Source organism: Siphateles boraxobius, unplaced genomic scaffold (genome assembly GCF_051911475.1).
Source record: "Siphateles boraxobius isolate OS27281-9 unplaced genomic scaffold, OSU_SipBor_1 26, whole genome shotgun sequence".
Lineage (NCBI taxonomy): Eukaryota > Metazoa > Chordata > Actinopteri > Cypriniformes > Leuciscidae > Siphateles > Siphateles boraxobius.
In genome coordinates this window covers 17500001-17516574 of record NW_027508876.1, presented here as the reverse complement: position 1 = coordinate 17516574, position 16574 = coordinate 17500001, and the positions used below count along the sequence as shown (strand labels likewise).

The 16574-nt window shown below is 36.6% G+C and overlaps 2 protein-coding genes across 4 annotated transcripts in view; one reads left to right on the top strand and one right to left on the bottom strand.

Annotated features, from left to right (window-relative positions):
- Positions 1–1890: 1890 nt before the first annotated feature.
- Positions 1891–4048, top strand: sec61g (SEC61 translocon subunit gamma). The gene is made up of 4 exons (XM_077244538.1): positions 1891–2036; positions 2721–2826; positions 3599–3701; positions 3927–4048. The coding sequence occupies exons 2-4, from the start codon at positions 2733–2735 to the stop codon at positions 3934–3936; spliced, it is 207 nt and encodes a 68-aa protein (XP_077100653.1). The 5' UTR covers positions 1891–2036; positions 2721–2732; the 3' UTR covers positions 3937–4048.
- Positions 3736–16574, bottom strand: part of tpk1 (thiamin pyrophosphokinase 1) — a 78292-nt gene continuing 65453 nt past the window's right edge. For all 3 annotated transcript variants that reach the window (XM_077244534.1, XM_077244537.1, XM_077244536.1), the window contains one exon: positions 3736–4260. In XM_077244534.1, coding sequence (XP_077100649.1) covers positions 4130–4260 — 131 coding nt within the window. In that variant the 3' untranslated portion in view covers positions 3736–4129. The remainder of the gene's footprint in view (positions 4261–16574) is intronic.

Below are 16574 nucleotides of genomic sequence, written 5' to 3'. Positions count from 1 at the left end.
CTGTTTTATATTGTACATTGTAAACTCTTTTTTAATGCCCTTGGCTGTGCTGTTATAATTTCAATAGACATGTTATAAATTTAAAAGTAATTTGGTCTATTAAATCCTTTTATTTTATGAATTTGCATTTGGTTTTGTTTGTTTGTTTGTTTTGCTGAAGAGCTGTTGTAATATCCACAGTTCTGTTATGACATCTCTCGGTAGATTGGTATGGTAATAGAGATTGGTATGGTAATGGATATGGCAATGTTAATGTATTTGGTTTTGGCGGAAAAGATCTGCTACGCTGCTGCTGCACATGTAACATACATGATTTAACCCCCTTTAGCAGATCTATAGAGGTGGAGCTGGGGAGGATGAAGGGTTTCTGAAAGCACGCTGCATACTGCTACCAGCAACACCCTGGTATTTGTTTGAATGTTGAGCCGCAGCTCATTGGCCACTGATGCAACAGCAACCAATCAGCTGTGCCATGTAGATAATGATGTGATCACTACCAAATGAGTTAAAGACTTATCAGCTTCCGCCATCTTGAGTTTCATGCCAGAACTAGGTATTTAATTAACTTTCTCAGGATATTTGCCTTTTTGCTATCCCGTAGCATGGAACCACTTAATACAGAGCCCCTAAAGGGACGTGGTGGTGGATCAAATATGAAATAGTATTATAGGTTGCGTCCGAAATGGCATACCCTCTTGAGTAGGTACTTTTTTTTTGAATGAGTAATTACTTTGCAACTGTAAAAAAAAAAGAGCATGTTCTATATAGTATGAGTGTGAAGAATGAATGTAATCTGGATTTACTACATTCACCATGTTGTCCTTATCATGTCATTATCATCAGCGTCAGTTAAGTCGCTTCACTGCCATTCATAAATCCTCTCCGTGGCCTCATGGGATTGTAAAGTATCCATCGTATGCACACTTCAGAATCTCGCTGGGAGTAGTATTTTTGCATACTCTTTATTAGAGTACTGTGAATTCGGACATAGGGTTGCAGCCATAATATTTCTTCCACTACCATGTCCTTTTAGGGTCTCTGTTGAACTCAAAAGGTTTGCGAGCGAACGCAATTGCTGCAACCCATTTCGCATAGCCTACTATTCATCCTAAATAGTAGGCCTATTCAAAATGAGAAGTAGGCTGAAGCCAAAATCGCCCCCTAAACCATCAATCCCTATTCCCTACATTAGTCCACTGTAAATTCAAGGAGTGAATGAAAACAAGTGAGCGAATTCAGGCTGCCGTTGAGTGTACATTGGCTGTAGCCTACACTCGTTATTGCAAAGTGGGATTGAATGAGTGTACTCGATAACGCCCACTATGGTTTCAGACACCAAATAACTGTCCCGACTCGTAGTATGTTAAAATGAGTATTACAAAGATACCCGGATGATCTATCCTACCTTTTCAGGTTGGAATCTGAAGAGCAGATCTGTGCACACTCTAACGGCTAATATTGCGTTTGACGAGGATTTGATTAGAACTACAAACACGAATATACTAATCAATATTTATTTAACAATGAGCAATAGCCTACATTTTTTACATTATTGATGAACTTTTGTTAACGTTCGTTCATAAAAATTAAACTGTTGTTCATTGTTAGTTCTTGTTAGCTCAGGACCATTAGGACAAAATTATTTTAACAGATAGGCCTAACGTTACTTGATTTTAATAATGTATTAGGAAATTTAAAAAAAAATCAACAGCAATTAAAATGTAAATAGTTTAGATAAACTGTTTGCAAATTCCAGGAACAATCCTCATAGACATACCGATGGCTGGATCACACAACTTATGCTTATCTAGCTCTACAGTAATGATGATGTGGACAAGTCGCTGCGATCTAAACTCCAGTAGCTAGATGGCAGTAAGAACGTAATTGTGCGCAAGAGTTGTGAGCTAGTGCGCATGCGTCACTCTTAGCACTGCGTCAGTCTTTCCTCTGTTAAATCGACGTGGCGTAACATACAACGGAGTCAGTGTGTCACATCCAGCTGAACTACTGCTTTATCCTTTGAATTGTCAACACAGGTAAGTTTATCTTTGGTCTACATTGCGTCTTTAAAAATTTATATTGGTATTAAGTAAAAAATTTAGCTTTAACATAAGGTTATACAGAGTTCTGTGTCTACTGAGGACGTGTCTGATGTGATCGTTGAGTTTCAGGGTAAACACAGTTTCAGACTGGTCATATACGATAATTTTCTTAATCTGAGTTTCAAAATACTTCACTTTTTGTTGCGTGTGTTCTATTTTTTTTTAAAGATCAATTTCAGAATCTTTTACAGCTGTTTTTATCTAGAGTAAAGTCCGCAGCGTTCAGGCTAACTGTGCTAGCAAGTCAAGCTGTAACGTTAATTACATTAATAACGTTAAATGTATATTAAAGACGTATGGTTAGTCGACGTAGTTAAGGTTTAACAACTAGTTTCCTTTGAGAATATATTTTATTAATTAGGTTTTCAGCTCGTATGATTCATGTACTTGGGTTTCGGGGTGGAGGGTTCCTGGCTCTCCCAAATATAGGATCAACTTAAAAAAAATCAATTCATACGTCGTGAAACTTGCATAACATGTAAGTGGTTTGTGAGATGTTGATGTAGCAGTGCAGAAGTGTGATTGTGATCTCTTTGTGCTTCGTGTTCTGTTCTCTGATGAGCACTTTAAGGTTTTGTCTTCCACAGATGTGAATTTAATGCTCTGTTCTGTTTTCAGCATCACTTCAGGATGGATCAGGTCATGCAGTTCGTGGAGCCCAGCAGGCAGTTCGTCAAGGACTCCATCAGACTCGTCAAAAGATGCACAAAGCCAGATAGAAAAGGCATGTATAGTCCATTTGTCTTTTAAAATTCAAAGATTTGATAAGCAAAAAATAATCTGGATAACTGATGCTATAACTAATATATTTGAAGGTCTAACATTTAAAACATGAAGGCCTGGTTTCACAGATCTGGATTAGATTAAACCAGGATTAGGCCAGGATTTCAATTTTTTAATATATTTGTATGTGCCTTAGGAAAAAACATTACTGGAGTGCATCTTGAGACAATGACACTGATGTTGTTACTTTTTTTTATTTTGAGTAAGACAGTTCATATATGCATTTTAGTTGGGAGTAGGTTTAAGCTTAGTCTGTGAAACTGGGAACAAAAGTTAATTGAAGAAAAGAAATCAGAAAATTTGACATACAGAGGGCTGTTTTAAGGAGAAAGCTATGAACGCTTGTTTCTGCTACATAATAATATTAAAAAAAGCTAATTGTGATATTAATTTTTAAAGTGTTCAATCTGTCCTTTCTTCATTTGTGAGTTTATATCTCACAATTTGGAGATGTCAGAATATATAATATATATATATCCATCTTTATCTATCTGTGGCAGAAACAAACTTCCATAGAGTGTGAAACAAGTCATGCTTGGAATTAAACTAATAAAATACATTTTATTTTGTTTTACAACCATTTGTTTTAAAATATTATAATAACTTTGACTTAAGACGATATACAAAGTTTTATTTGTATTTGACAATATTTAACATGTACTTATTTTAATTTAATTTAAAAAAAAAGCTTAATTTTTCCCCCTGCTGTCTAGAATTCCAAAAGATTGCCATGGCAACAGCAATTGGATTTGCAATCATGGGCTTCATTGGATTCTTTGTCAAACTCATCCACATCCCCATCAACAACATCATTGTGTAAGTAATCCACACACAAAAAAAACACAATTACTAGTGTAATTCAGACTTTTATTGCTATAATTGTGAAAAATAGTTTGTTACAAAAATCATTAAACTCCCAACATGTAATTTACTACAGAGCATTAAAGATGTGCAAATTGCCTTTTGATCTAATGCTTTGTTACATTCAGCCTTTGATTTACTCAGTGATTAAAGCAGGGTTGTTGTTTCTCTTGTTAACAGTGGTGGTTGAACCAGCGGCTGCCGGAAACGATGACGGACTGAACGCAAACATTTGTATAAATCATGCTTTTTGTGCATGTTAACATTTATATTTGGCTGTTAATAAATCAAAGGTTACACTACTCATTGTCTTCATTAATAAAAGGTTGCTGTCAGTGCTGAAAAAAGGCACTTTTTAAAGGCTTGGTGCTCCAGTGCTTTATTCACAGTCGATTAATTCCCATGCTCCATAAAAGTGGCTTGTCGGTGGTGACCGTCACAGGTTTTCTGGGGTCGTGATCCTCGTAAGTGTTGGATGTGCTTACAAGCTGTCCAAAAGCCAATATCTGATTGTCTAAAAGGAGACAAAAGATAAGTCTGGTATTATGCACATCCCAAATAGTTAAGGTCCTCAATATCAGAGTATTATCAAGGTGCTGAGAAGGATGGGAAGCGGAAAGGATAAGAAAAAAAGTTCTTTGTCTACAAGTGTCAACCAAAAGCTGTGAATGTACAAATCCGCCCACTGTGGTTTTAATTAAATCGGCCTCCCGAAACCTCTCGCCAAACCCGCCGGGAGTGCTTGTGAAAATGTTCTAATGAGAGAAGCGGGAGAAAACATGCCCTCACGTAACCTGGTGGGAACGCCGCTGTTTTCTCAGTCTCTGGGTCTCTCATTCAGTTGAACTGCTCACTGGAAACACCGAGCAGCAGCGGTGCTGTAATCTGGGTGCCAGACAGAGTTCAATGCCTCTCACTTCAATGGCCCCAGCCATCCAGCAACAAAAGAATACATTTCTCTTGATCATTGAGAATTGCTATTTCTTTCAGTGTGACCCAGGTGCTATTCACAAAGGAGTTATACCTGTTGGCTGGTATGTGACCAAATTAAGATTTTCAGTAGTCCCTTAAAACATCTAACATCCTTGACTAAAGCCATTTGAGGTCACTGAAGCAGAACAGAGTTTGTTATTGGGAGCACCAGGCTGGTCAATGCTATGGTTTTGGTATTCTACAAGTTTTCGTGAGAATCATATCTCAGCTTTTCTCATTCATGCTGGATTCAGAAATGGAATGCATACTTGTATACTATAACTATTCCCGCCATAAAAAGATAAAGTGTAAATAGTAATAGTAGTATGCGGTTCTGAATTCAGCTTCAGGTTCATTGACCTTCCAAGAAGTTAGTCTTGGCTGGTCTGATAGTGAGATCATACTGACCCCCAGTGGCAAAACTGCATTGTGTTGTTTACATGAATATACAGTATTTACATGTTGATACAAAGGCTGTGTAAAGCAACCTCTTCAAAAAAAAAAGTTCTCTAAGACATGCCATATGATCAAACCAAAACCTTTTCTTCCATGACATTGTTCAACTTAACATTTGGATGCAGTTGATTCCATAGATGTGATAATTGAGGACCATAGCTACTATAATAATAGATGCCACTATAATCCTTCAGCCAGGAGGCTATTTGGATTTTAGGCTCAACAAAATTGACAAAGTTATAAGAAATCACAATAATGGAGGTTTAAATAAAATGTTAAAGAATAAAAAATCTATTTTTTTGCCTTGGAACTGAGTCAATATAAGTAACCATATTATTGTGAATGACAACTTTGTGTAGACTTTATGTATCGTTTTTAGTATACTCAAGTTTAAGTACACACACACACACAAACTTAAGCCTGAGTATACAAAAAAGGACATTACATAAAGTCTAAGTTGTACCTCAGACCCAGAATCCGTGAATTGCCTATGCCGAAGAAGACTTAATTCCACTGCACAGTAAATACGCATAAACATTAAACACATGAAAATTATATTTCCCCAAATATATTATCCGGTCAAAGCAAGAGAAAACGAAGTAAACAAGGCACTAGCTAACGATGAACTGTTTTACTCCGAGGCTACTGAACAGACTTCAAAGTCTAAAGAAATATTACCGGACTTCAAAGGCAGCAGAAACAAGCAGAGACGACTGACTTCAGTCTGTTACAAGCGATGAACTATTTACAATGGGCTCCTCCAGTTAATCAAGCGTCATGATAATTAAGTCAATTTCAAACACACAATAGCTGGAGAGATCTAAACATCGATAACCTTGACTGAACCTTGCAATTAACTTTCCACCCCCGGTTGCCGTTGTTCAACAGAGGCACATTTAGTGAGTAAACGAGAAATATGTTTCATCAAACGGTAAGCCCTAAAGCGGTGTCTGGTGTCATCTTGCACTTCATAATTTGACCAGTGGTGGCGACAAAGCACTTCGACACGGCGTCGCCTCTGCGTCCTTCATTTTCAGCAATACATCTAAATGATGAAGTCTTATAATAATGCAAATGCTTTATGTTTCACCAAATTTTCAATCTTCAAAACATCAGTCTAAACATCTAAAAAAATAGTGTGAAGAGAAGATACACAAATGATCCCTAGTAGGCTAGCAGTGGGTTAATCTCACAAAATGATGTCAAGATGTCAAATCAAATCATCAAATAAAAAAATAATAATAGATTTTAACTAACTAATTAAATAAAATTAACTAAATAATTATATAAAATTAAGCTTATTTTAGGGCAGCACATTTTTTGAATTATAACAATTACCTACTAATCTCAATTTGCTTAATTGAAATAAAAAAATCATAAATAAATAATTCATAAAATAAAATGAAACAATAAATAAGTTGTCATTACTGTAAATATATAAATAATAACACTATATACTATTTATATATTATACAAATACATTATCAAAATAAAAAGTTACATATACACACACACACACACACACACACACACACACACACACACACACACACACACACACACACACACACACACACACACACACACACATTGTGGTGTCTTTATATATAGCCTGTTGTGGTAGCATACAAAATACCTAAAATAAACTGCAAAATTCACCAGCAAGAGGGAAGTCAGTTCAGCAGTCTTTATCAAAGCAGAGGTTTAATGAGCTCTCAATGTTTTCTTCATCAAAAGTATGCTGACGAGCCACAGTGTGACAGTGTGATGAACGCAGATGAACAGTGTGCTGTGGAGGTGTGTGTGGCAGCATCTGAGAAGTGGACAGATGGGCCTTGAGGCAGTGAGTGCACACACACATGAGCAGAAACTCTCAGCCTCGAGTGAAACACTTTGCGCCAAGTCACATTACAGCAGCTTCATTGAAACCTCTTCATGTAAGCATACAGGAAAATAAACATAGATATGCATGCAGTGGTGGAGAAGCTGATGCGTACATGAATATTGATCAGCTTTCCTTACAGTAACCGTAAATAATTCCTGTATATTACCCATCTATCATGAATTTGGTTTAAATGTATGCTTCCATGTACATGATTTCTCCAAAATATCTTAAAATATTCTGGGTGTTTTCTAGAAAGTTTTTTTGCAGTTGGATTTTTTACACTAGCGTTCAAAAGTTTTAGGGTTGTTATAATTCTTTTGTAATGTTTTTGAAAAAAGTCTCTTATGCTCACCAGGCCTGCCTTAATTTAATTAATACAAAAAATACAGCAATATTGTGAAATATTATTACTATTTTAAATAACTGTTTCCTATTTTAATATATTTTAAAATGTAATTTATCCCTGATATTAAAGCTGAATTTTCAGCATCATTACTCCAGTCTTCAGTGTCACATGATCCTTCAGAAATCATTCTAATATGCTGATTTTATATATATATATATATATATATATATATATATATATATATATATATAAATAGATTTTTTATCATCCATAAAGTGCAAGTTTGATCGGCTAGAAACTTAATATCCCACCCCAACAAGCCACATAATTTAAAATACCATTCATATCTGTCGCACAAACTGTGCAGTGCAGGTTAAATTAGGTTTCCAAATCTTTAACCATAAGATTGAGCAGTAGCAGTGATAATAGCCTTAGCAAACACCTCTAAGTCTTTAATAAAAAGTTTGCTATTTGCTATTGTTGCTTCTTTTGTCAAAGTAATCATCAGGGTGAACAAATGTTTGAATCCAACTGTATACAATTCCGCCTTAATGTGTACAGTTAAGGGCTTTAACACAAAACTGATCCTCAGAGCATCCAGGAAACTTCATTAGCAATCTCTTCTGATCGATATCTGATGCCGCGGGAGGAGCAGAAATTAATGCGTCGCTGTTATTGATAACAATGATGTTTGCATGCAGTAATTGCATTTCCAGAACCAATGTACTTTGCTTAAGTACCCAATGTTTACAGAGCAAATTACACGGAGTCCCAGAGAGGAACCAAGTCGAAAACATGCTATAGCCATGGGGCTGAGTCACAGTCGATAATTCTGAAGCAAAAATTGCACTTTTATGCCCCAAAAACTTGTCTTGCTCTGTGCTTATCGTGTGAGGTGAAGTGTGCTGCTGTACGAGCCATCTGGTGGGCATTGATAGCGCTTCTATTAAATGTTTATGGCTTCATTGGAGGGAGGTTACAGGGCTGAGGCGACGACACAATGCTAATTCGACCTTCAGATGAGAGAGGCTCTGCTTTTTGCCATTCCCATAGAAATATGACTGTTTGGACCCACGCAGTTACATCATTTCCTCCAAAACAGAGGTGCTGGAGTGGCGTCTCTGCAACACCCGTCATAAAGAGCCTCAATTTAAAACAATAAAAGCTAGAAAATGCAAATGCAACGCAGCTCGAATTCTTGCAGAGAAATTAAAATGTTTCAGTCCTTTTGAAGTGAACCGCCATCTGAAGAGCGCAGGCTGAGCCAAGGTTATACATTCATGGAGTTTTAAAGTGAAAACACCTTATTGAACCTTGCAGACAAGATGGAGTGAATTAGTCTATTTCTTCCATTAGTAAATATAGATGTAAAGGCTATCATCCTGCACTCTGCTGTTTTTTAAAATTACTTATTAATTATGAGGAAAATGTCTTTATATAAGGAATAAATAAGAAAAAAAATGTATTTTGCACTTTGGTGGAGGAAGCCAGACCTTTTGAGAAGATAGTACAGAAATTCCAGACATAAAAAAATTGAACAAGATTGCTTTTATAGTTATTAAGGTGAAAAATAACCGAAGAAACTGACATCAACACTTTCGCTTTTATTCTCGGCCACTGACTCGTTCGCTAAGCTGAACAGCCAATCAGAGTGCTCTTTCTCACCGACGGATTGACACTTATTTAACATGCTGCATCATCCCAAAAAAACTAATCCGACTGCATCCGAATAGAGCCAACGGTGCGGAAAACACTGAAAAAACTAAGTTGACCGAAGGTCAGGCTGTTTATCTTATTTTGGAAAAATAATCATAAAATTGACAGTTTTTCCCAGTGAAATGTAAATTGTTGTAATTTCTTTATGCCTTTGGGATGTAGTGATCAGTTTACTGAAATGAAGAAGCCTTAATGACGTATGTGGCATTCGAAATGAGACAGCTAGTCACTAAGGCATGAGATGGATGTGTTTTGGCTAATCCACCTAATTACTTCCAAGTGATGACGATGAAATGAAATGAAAAGACATCATTATTAACAGATGGGGTGGTGATGGCGCAGTGCATAAGACACATGCCTTTGGTGTGAGAGACCAGGGTTCGAATCCACTGTGAGACACCAATGTGTCCCTGAGCAAGACACTTAACCCCTAGTTGCTCCAGAGGCGTGCGACCTCTGACATATATAGCAATTGTAAGTCGCTTTGGATAAAAGCGTCAGCTAAATGAATAAATGTAAATGGGAATGTTCTGAACCTTCCCAAATCTGAAGCACTAAAGCAGCTCCACCTGAGTATTTACTCTGAGAAGTCAATATCATTCACAGTGCTTTTATGAAAGGAGGTGATTGTTTTAAATGTCTTGAACCGGATAAAAGAGGCTCTGTTCCGTTTCTTTAAACTCACAAAACCACTAAGACCTCCAAAGCTTGCGCACACAGACGTGCAAACCGGCCCATATTTGTAATTTCAAAGGATTTTCTTCAGCCCTAGGCTCAGATTCCTCTACTGCCTTTTGACATCCATTGTTTTTTTTGATCCCGTCTAACAGCATCTCAGATGCCGTGTTTCCCCCCCCGTCTTTACACATTTCCCAACCCCTAAAAGCATCATTAAAATTCACAGCAACGAAGTTGTCTCTCACAGGGCTAAGGAGCACATTAACGAAATGGGAAAAGACACTTTTGGGACTCCTACAAGCACAAGTCCCTCTGAAGTCATTCTTGCTGGGGATTCGCCCCTCTATCCGTTTGACAGCTTAATATTAAAAAGCTCTGCCAGACGCTTCCCAGACGCTCTAACAATCAGAGTTATGGTGTGCTTAAAAACCTGCTGAGTCATGCTCACTTTACCTTAACAGTGAGCATAATGTGGGATTGCATTTAGCCCAGTTTGAATTACTGTCATTGCACTGCAAGAGTATGAGAGAGAGTCTGCTATTTCCTGATCTGAACAAAACCTGTCAGCCGATTTTTGATGGAATTGAAGCTCTATCCCTGTACGCTCACAGTCATTCTGATATGCAAATGAGAATGCAGAGCAGGACGCTTTGTCAGGCATTGTTCCATTAAGAGACCTGACATCTTTCAAGACCTCAAAAGAAGCTTTTTGTGCAGTGGGAAGACCATTTGTGCGCAAGTAATTGCATCTACGGCACCTTCCCACAGATTTGATGTGCCAGAAAATAATGACATGTAATTTCGGTTAGTTTATTTTGTCAGTTATAACTAGTATTTGTCCTGTTTTGTCCTACACCCATGCAAGCTAATGGCACTGACCAAAATCTCTGAGCTACTTGGCCTAACCAACGGCATAGTATCGATTCCCCAATTTCATTTGTTTTTATCATCGCCCTGGGCGGGAAGGTCAGGATTTCAGATCAAATGATTTATGACAGTTTCAACAAAACAAAACAGTGTTATTTTTGTTAACAAAAATTAAAACAAAAACTAAAACATTTTTGTTTTTTTAAACTGAAATAGAAAACTGAAGTAAATATTAAGTCGACTTAAAAGAAACTAAATTACTTTACATCCAAATAAATAAAAATATAGACTTAAAATCTTTTATTTAAATAAAAAAAAAATAGAATAAATAAATAAAAGACTAAATTCACTTAAAAAAGACAATGACAGTGTGATACAAAAAATACATTAAAAGAGCATAAAATAATAACAAATAATGAAATAAAAATATTATTTAGAAATAAGTCACAAAAAAATTTTAGAAACATTCACAACATTCTAAATAAACAAAACATCCCAGAAATAGATGTGTAAGTGAGCATGCATTTTCAAATATATTATGCAGATTGTGATTTCCAAAGAGTTTGGCATTGAGCTGTTTTTTAATTAAAATCAAAAGGAAGGAGACTAATTACACAACAATCCCCTTTCCTGGGTTTGACTTTGATCTGCACTCCATACATTTTCATTTTATATTATGACAGTTTGATCAGCATCTCCATGCGCAGCCTGGAGTGAAGTATATGGAGCAGTTTGATCATTTATTAGAAAATATTGAATTTCATTCTTACTTTTTTTACAGATGACCTGGAAAGTCAACCAGCTGTAGGGTGATTACGACAAACCTGCTTTACCTCCAAAATTCTATAAACCCATCCGCATAATTTGATCCATGAAAACGTCTTTAATCGGCTTTAATCGGAGCACAGACTATACTGAAAAGAGTCAGAGACAGAAAGAGGCTCACCTCCATCATGCCAGAAACAGAGATTACAACCAGCCTTTTATAACCACGACCCTAAAAGAAAGCCTTCAAATGACCCTTTTAAAAACACTCTACGGCCTATACGTGTCCGCTCGGTCTCAACGGGACCTGTTGGTCAGATCGCACTATAAAGTATCAAAGGCCAACCTTGCTGTTATCTCCTCCCTCAGCTTTTCTCAGCAGACAAAACACTAAAATCAATGAAGTTGGGTTGTTTTGGCCAGTATTAACAAAAAAAGGACTATTTTTAGAGGAAACATCAGAGGATGAAAACCAGAAAGCGTAACAGCACACTGCATTTTCTTGTCCATCGCAAAAGAACGTCTAAATTCCAGTAGTGAGTGGCCTTATAAACTTTTTAAAAGTCTTTTATATTTCCTAAAGAAATTGTTAATGGTGTTTGCCATTCAAGTTGCTTGCTTACTGGCCCACGTCAAAAGTGTTCACACCCAAATGTCTGTTGCACAATGATGAAGTGACGTTTCACTCATAGTTATTACCGCAGGCAGAAAACAAAAGAATAGGAAGTATAATCAGCAAAACTGACTTAGCGATTTAATGCAGAGCGAGTACTGAACATAATGGTAAAAATGGTAAATGGACTGCATTTATATAGCGCTTTCACTGACCCAATGGCCACCAAAGCGCTTTACATATTGCCTCACATTTACCCATTCACTCACTCACTCATACACCGACGGCGGTGTCAGCCATGCAAGGCGCCATCCAGCTCGTCGGGAGCAGTTGGGGTTAGGTGTCTTGCTAATGGACACCTCGACACTTGGTCAGGTGGAACCGGGGATAGAACCACCAACCTTTCGGTTTGTAGACAACCTACATGAACCACTGAGCCACTGCCGCCCCTAATCAAATATTAGTGTCACTGTCACTTGATGTTGAATCTGGTGAAGAAGCTGTCAGCAATCAAAATATTGATTATGAAAATGTTAAAAGTGATAGTTTTGAGAATATGTTTGAGATTGAGCCAGATGCTGAATATACTGGGAAATGAGCTCTGACGAGGACAGTGATGATGGTATAAAACATCTCCTCAAACTGAACCCCTTCCAAGCTCCAAAAAAGGTAACAAAATATTATTAATTTTGTTCTTCTGTAATTGTTACTGTTGTTACTGAGTGTTTCATTAATCACGACAGGTAGAGAACCATCGGTGTTAGATATAGATCCGGGTCACTAAAGACCCGAATATGTAATAATGATTGGCAAAACATTCATGCATTTAAGGGTTAATTGGAGGTTAATTGGTCATTTGTAGTTCTAAAATTTTAACCTCACTGAATTTTTATTTTATTTTCACATATTTCACATTGTAATGCCCTGTTTAGTTCCTGTCTCTATGAATTCCCTTAACCCGAAAAATGTAATGTGCTCTGATTGGCCGGCTGGACCAGTGTGTTGTGATTGGTCAACTGCTTTAAGCATGTTTCAGAAATGCAGAGGTGGAAAGTAACGAATTACATTTACTCGCGGTACGTAATTGAGTAGTTTTTTGTGTACTTCTACTTTTTAAAGTAGTTTTTAAAATCTGTACTTTTACTTTTACTTAAGTACGTTTTCTTTGAAGTATTGTACTTCGCTACATTTGAAATCATATCCTTTACTGAGTAAAAAATAATAATACAAGGGGGGGAAAAAATATCACACACTCCGGAAACGACTGAAGGGGGGGAGAACAAACGCGCAAAAAAGATGATGCAGACCCAGCTGAAGCTGAAAGCTAAGCGCCAAGCGAATTGTGGCCAGTATGAAAAGTAGAAAAAAGCGTGGTTGTCCTCGAGGATAGATATCCAATTTGCAAAAAATGTGGACGCAAAGTAGCTGCAAAAAGAGGATTTAGGACACTATCCCTCCTGCAGATAAAGGTATGTCCCGATTTACGTGATGCAAAGGGAATCCCGGAATCCAGTCATGAAAATGGAATTCACTTAATGCAGATGTCACGTAAAACATGCAAAATAATGGATGGATGAATACATGGAAAGTAGAATAAATCCAATCGCGACATGGTCTGTGAATATTTAAGCTAAGCACAAAAATACTGCATGTAAATATATAACCCAATTTGTTCTGCTGAGCTGCGTTTGTCTACTAGGCTACATACTGAAGTACTCGTGACGTTCATGGTGTTTTCAGCGTCTCACAAACAATTTGAGGATATGAATACATGAACATTTCCAGAGCTGCTTCGAGAGAACGCCTAATGAGCATTTTCATAATTTCATTTGAGAAAAACCATTGTCAAATACACTTTGAAACAGGTCTTCAGTACAACCCGTCAAAATAAAAGTTCGGTTTTACTAGGAGAAATTATGACAGAAATATATTACTATTGTAGCCTACTTCTCAAAATAATAATAATAACAACAATAATAATACATTTTATTTGAACATTATTTAAAGGAATATTTTTTTTTTGTCCATGGTTTAATTTAGTAAATCTGTTTTTGCAGCGCTTCCCCAAAAAATAAAAAGACACAAGTTTAAATTTACATTTGATTACCACCGTTTTTGATAATATATTTGGATTAAATCATAAAAAGTAGGGGTGTAACGATACACAAAATTGACGGTTCGGTCTTCCCACGGTTTTGACGTCTCGATTCGGTTCGGTTTAGAAAGCTAAAAAAAAAATTTAAACAGTGGTTTAATGAAAAAATGGTGTCTTTGTCTTTAAATTAATTCAATTACAATTAAACGTTTTGCAAGGATTAAAAATCTGCTAATGCTGTAAACTATATAGGGAGCCGCACATTACTATAACTAGAAATGTTGGGCCCTATGAAAGAATATGAGATGGGCCCCCTACCCCACCCATTCCATTAATAAAATCGATCTGTGTGGGCCCTTAGAATCGTCCTAACTTTCCCCCCCCTTAGCGGCACCCCTGGTTAGGCTACAAAACTGAATTCGTTGTGTACACATTCCAGGCAGTGTTGCCAGATCTCGCGGGACAAAAAAAGCAACCAGGCCCGTGAAAACAAGCCCAAAACAAGCGACTTTTTCTCATAGACAGTAAAAGAGCTTTTTCTACGGAGCCCCCCTAGGTTCCTGGAAGAGAAAAATAAATAAACTGTGTGCACGGTTTTACAATCCGTGGTGACAGATAGTTTTAAACTGTGGGTACAGATTGTCAATTTACATCCATGTGGACAGATTGGTAAACTGTGCCTAGTTTTGTAAAACTGTGCACAAGGTACAGTTTATTTTTCTTCTGTAATGAAGCTTGGCTGTCCATGTAGTGAAAAATGTTGGTACTGCAGCCAAATAAAATCTTACGGAAAGCTCATTTTTTGAGATATCAACCTAAAATTTGGAACACAACTTCTTCATATTTTTGGCTTACATTTTCTGGCAGTTTTAAAGTAAAATATATTTTGTAATATATATATTTTATATAAAATATAAATAATTATATTTTTACACTATTCATTTTCATAAACTCAAACTTGTATAACTTTTTTTCTGTTTCACTTTCATCATTTCATAAAACTTCACTTCAACAATAATCTGGCAAATGTCTTCTTTAAAACAAGACCAACCATAGGTCTATATTCCAAAGCATTCTTGAATTACAACCATTTAAGTTTGAATAGTGATTTTCATGTCTATGCGAAAAAAGGGGGAGTGACAGTTAAAGGGTTAAACAATATTAAACTATAATATCTATATCTATAATATCTAAAATATAATTTATATATAAAAACTCTCCTACAGTCCAGTCACATCAGTCGCGACGGTCGCGACACGCACGTATTTTCATTTAAACGTCACACACTGACGTTTTCCTAACCAGAAAAAAAAACGATTGCCCTGCTCTGCCTCTGATTGGCTAGTACTCATTGCCATCTGGGTCAGAGCCAATTAGAAGCAGGACGTGGGTGGGAAAAAACTCTGTGTATAGGGAAAGGGGAGAGACAGAGGGAACAGGCAAGACAAACTCCTACGTTTAAATAACATATAGAAAATATCTGCTTGACAACGAGCTGAGAACAAGCCCAAATAAGCAATTACACTTTAGAAACAAGCCCAAAAAAGACGCGACCCGCGACTACCAATATATGTAAGCGACTTTACAGAAAAACAAGCCAAAAGCCGCTTATAATAAGCGGACTTGGCAACACTGATGGCAACACTGATTCCAGGTCCAATCAATGAGCCGGGCTGGGCGGGGCCGGGGTAGCTTGCAGGGCGGGGCGTGTTCGGTACGCCATGAGAGTATCGCCATTCGAATCGTGGGTTCTGTATCGCGGTTCTTCGGTTTGGTTCGAATATCGTTACACCCCTAATAAAAAGAAACATTAATTTTCTGAATAAAATACATTTCATAGGACAATATTATTCTTAAACATTTTAATAAATTATTAATGTTAAAAATAAGTTGTTAATCTAATTCATTATTAATTATCGAATTTAATTGATTATTAATTATCGAATTTAATTGATTAGACATGTTTTATTGAAATTTTAATAAACAAACAAATTATTTCAAGTTTGTTATAATAAAAGCATTTGTTCAACCCAAAAAGTTCCTGTTTTCATTAATTTAACTGTCATTTTAACTGATGATAATAATAATAATACCCATAATTTAATAATACAGTTTATTTATTTAACAATTGATTAATACTGTAAACCGTGATATTTTCTGAGACGTTACCATACTGTGAAAATCTTATACCATTACAACCCTACACGGGAGGGTCCCCCACCCCACCCCCGCTGTTAAAAAAGTAACTCAGTAACTTTTACTCTGAGTCAATTTTAAATGAGATACTTTTTACTTTTACTTGAGTAGATTTTTAGACCGGTACTTTTACTTGTACTTAAGTAAAATTTCATTGAAGTAGTAGTACTTTTACTTGAGTAGAATATTTTATTACTCTTTCCACCTCTGCAGAAATGTCACTCCCCTTACCATAGCTG

Bases quoted from the DNA above. Each gene is read 5' to 3' on its own strand.
- sec61g (XM_077244538.1), top strand. From the start codon at position 2,733: ATGGATCAGGTCATGCAGTTCGTGGAGCCCAGCAGGCAGTTCGTCAAG. The intron at 2,827-3,598 runs GCATGTATAGTC...CCTGCTGTCTAG, and splicing joins CACAAAGCCAGATAGAAAAG to AATTCCAAAAGATTGCCATG.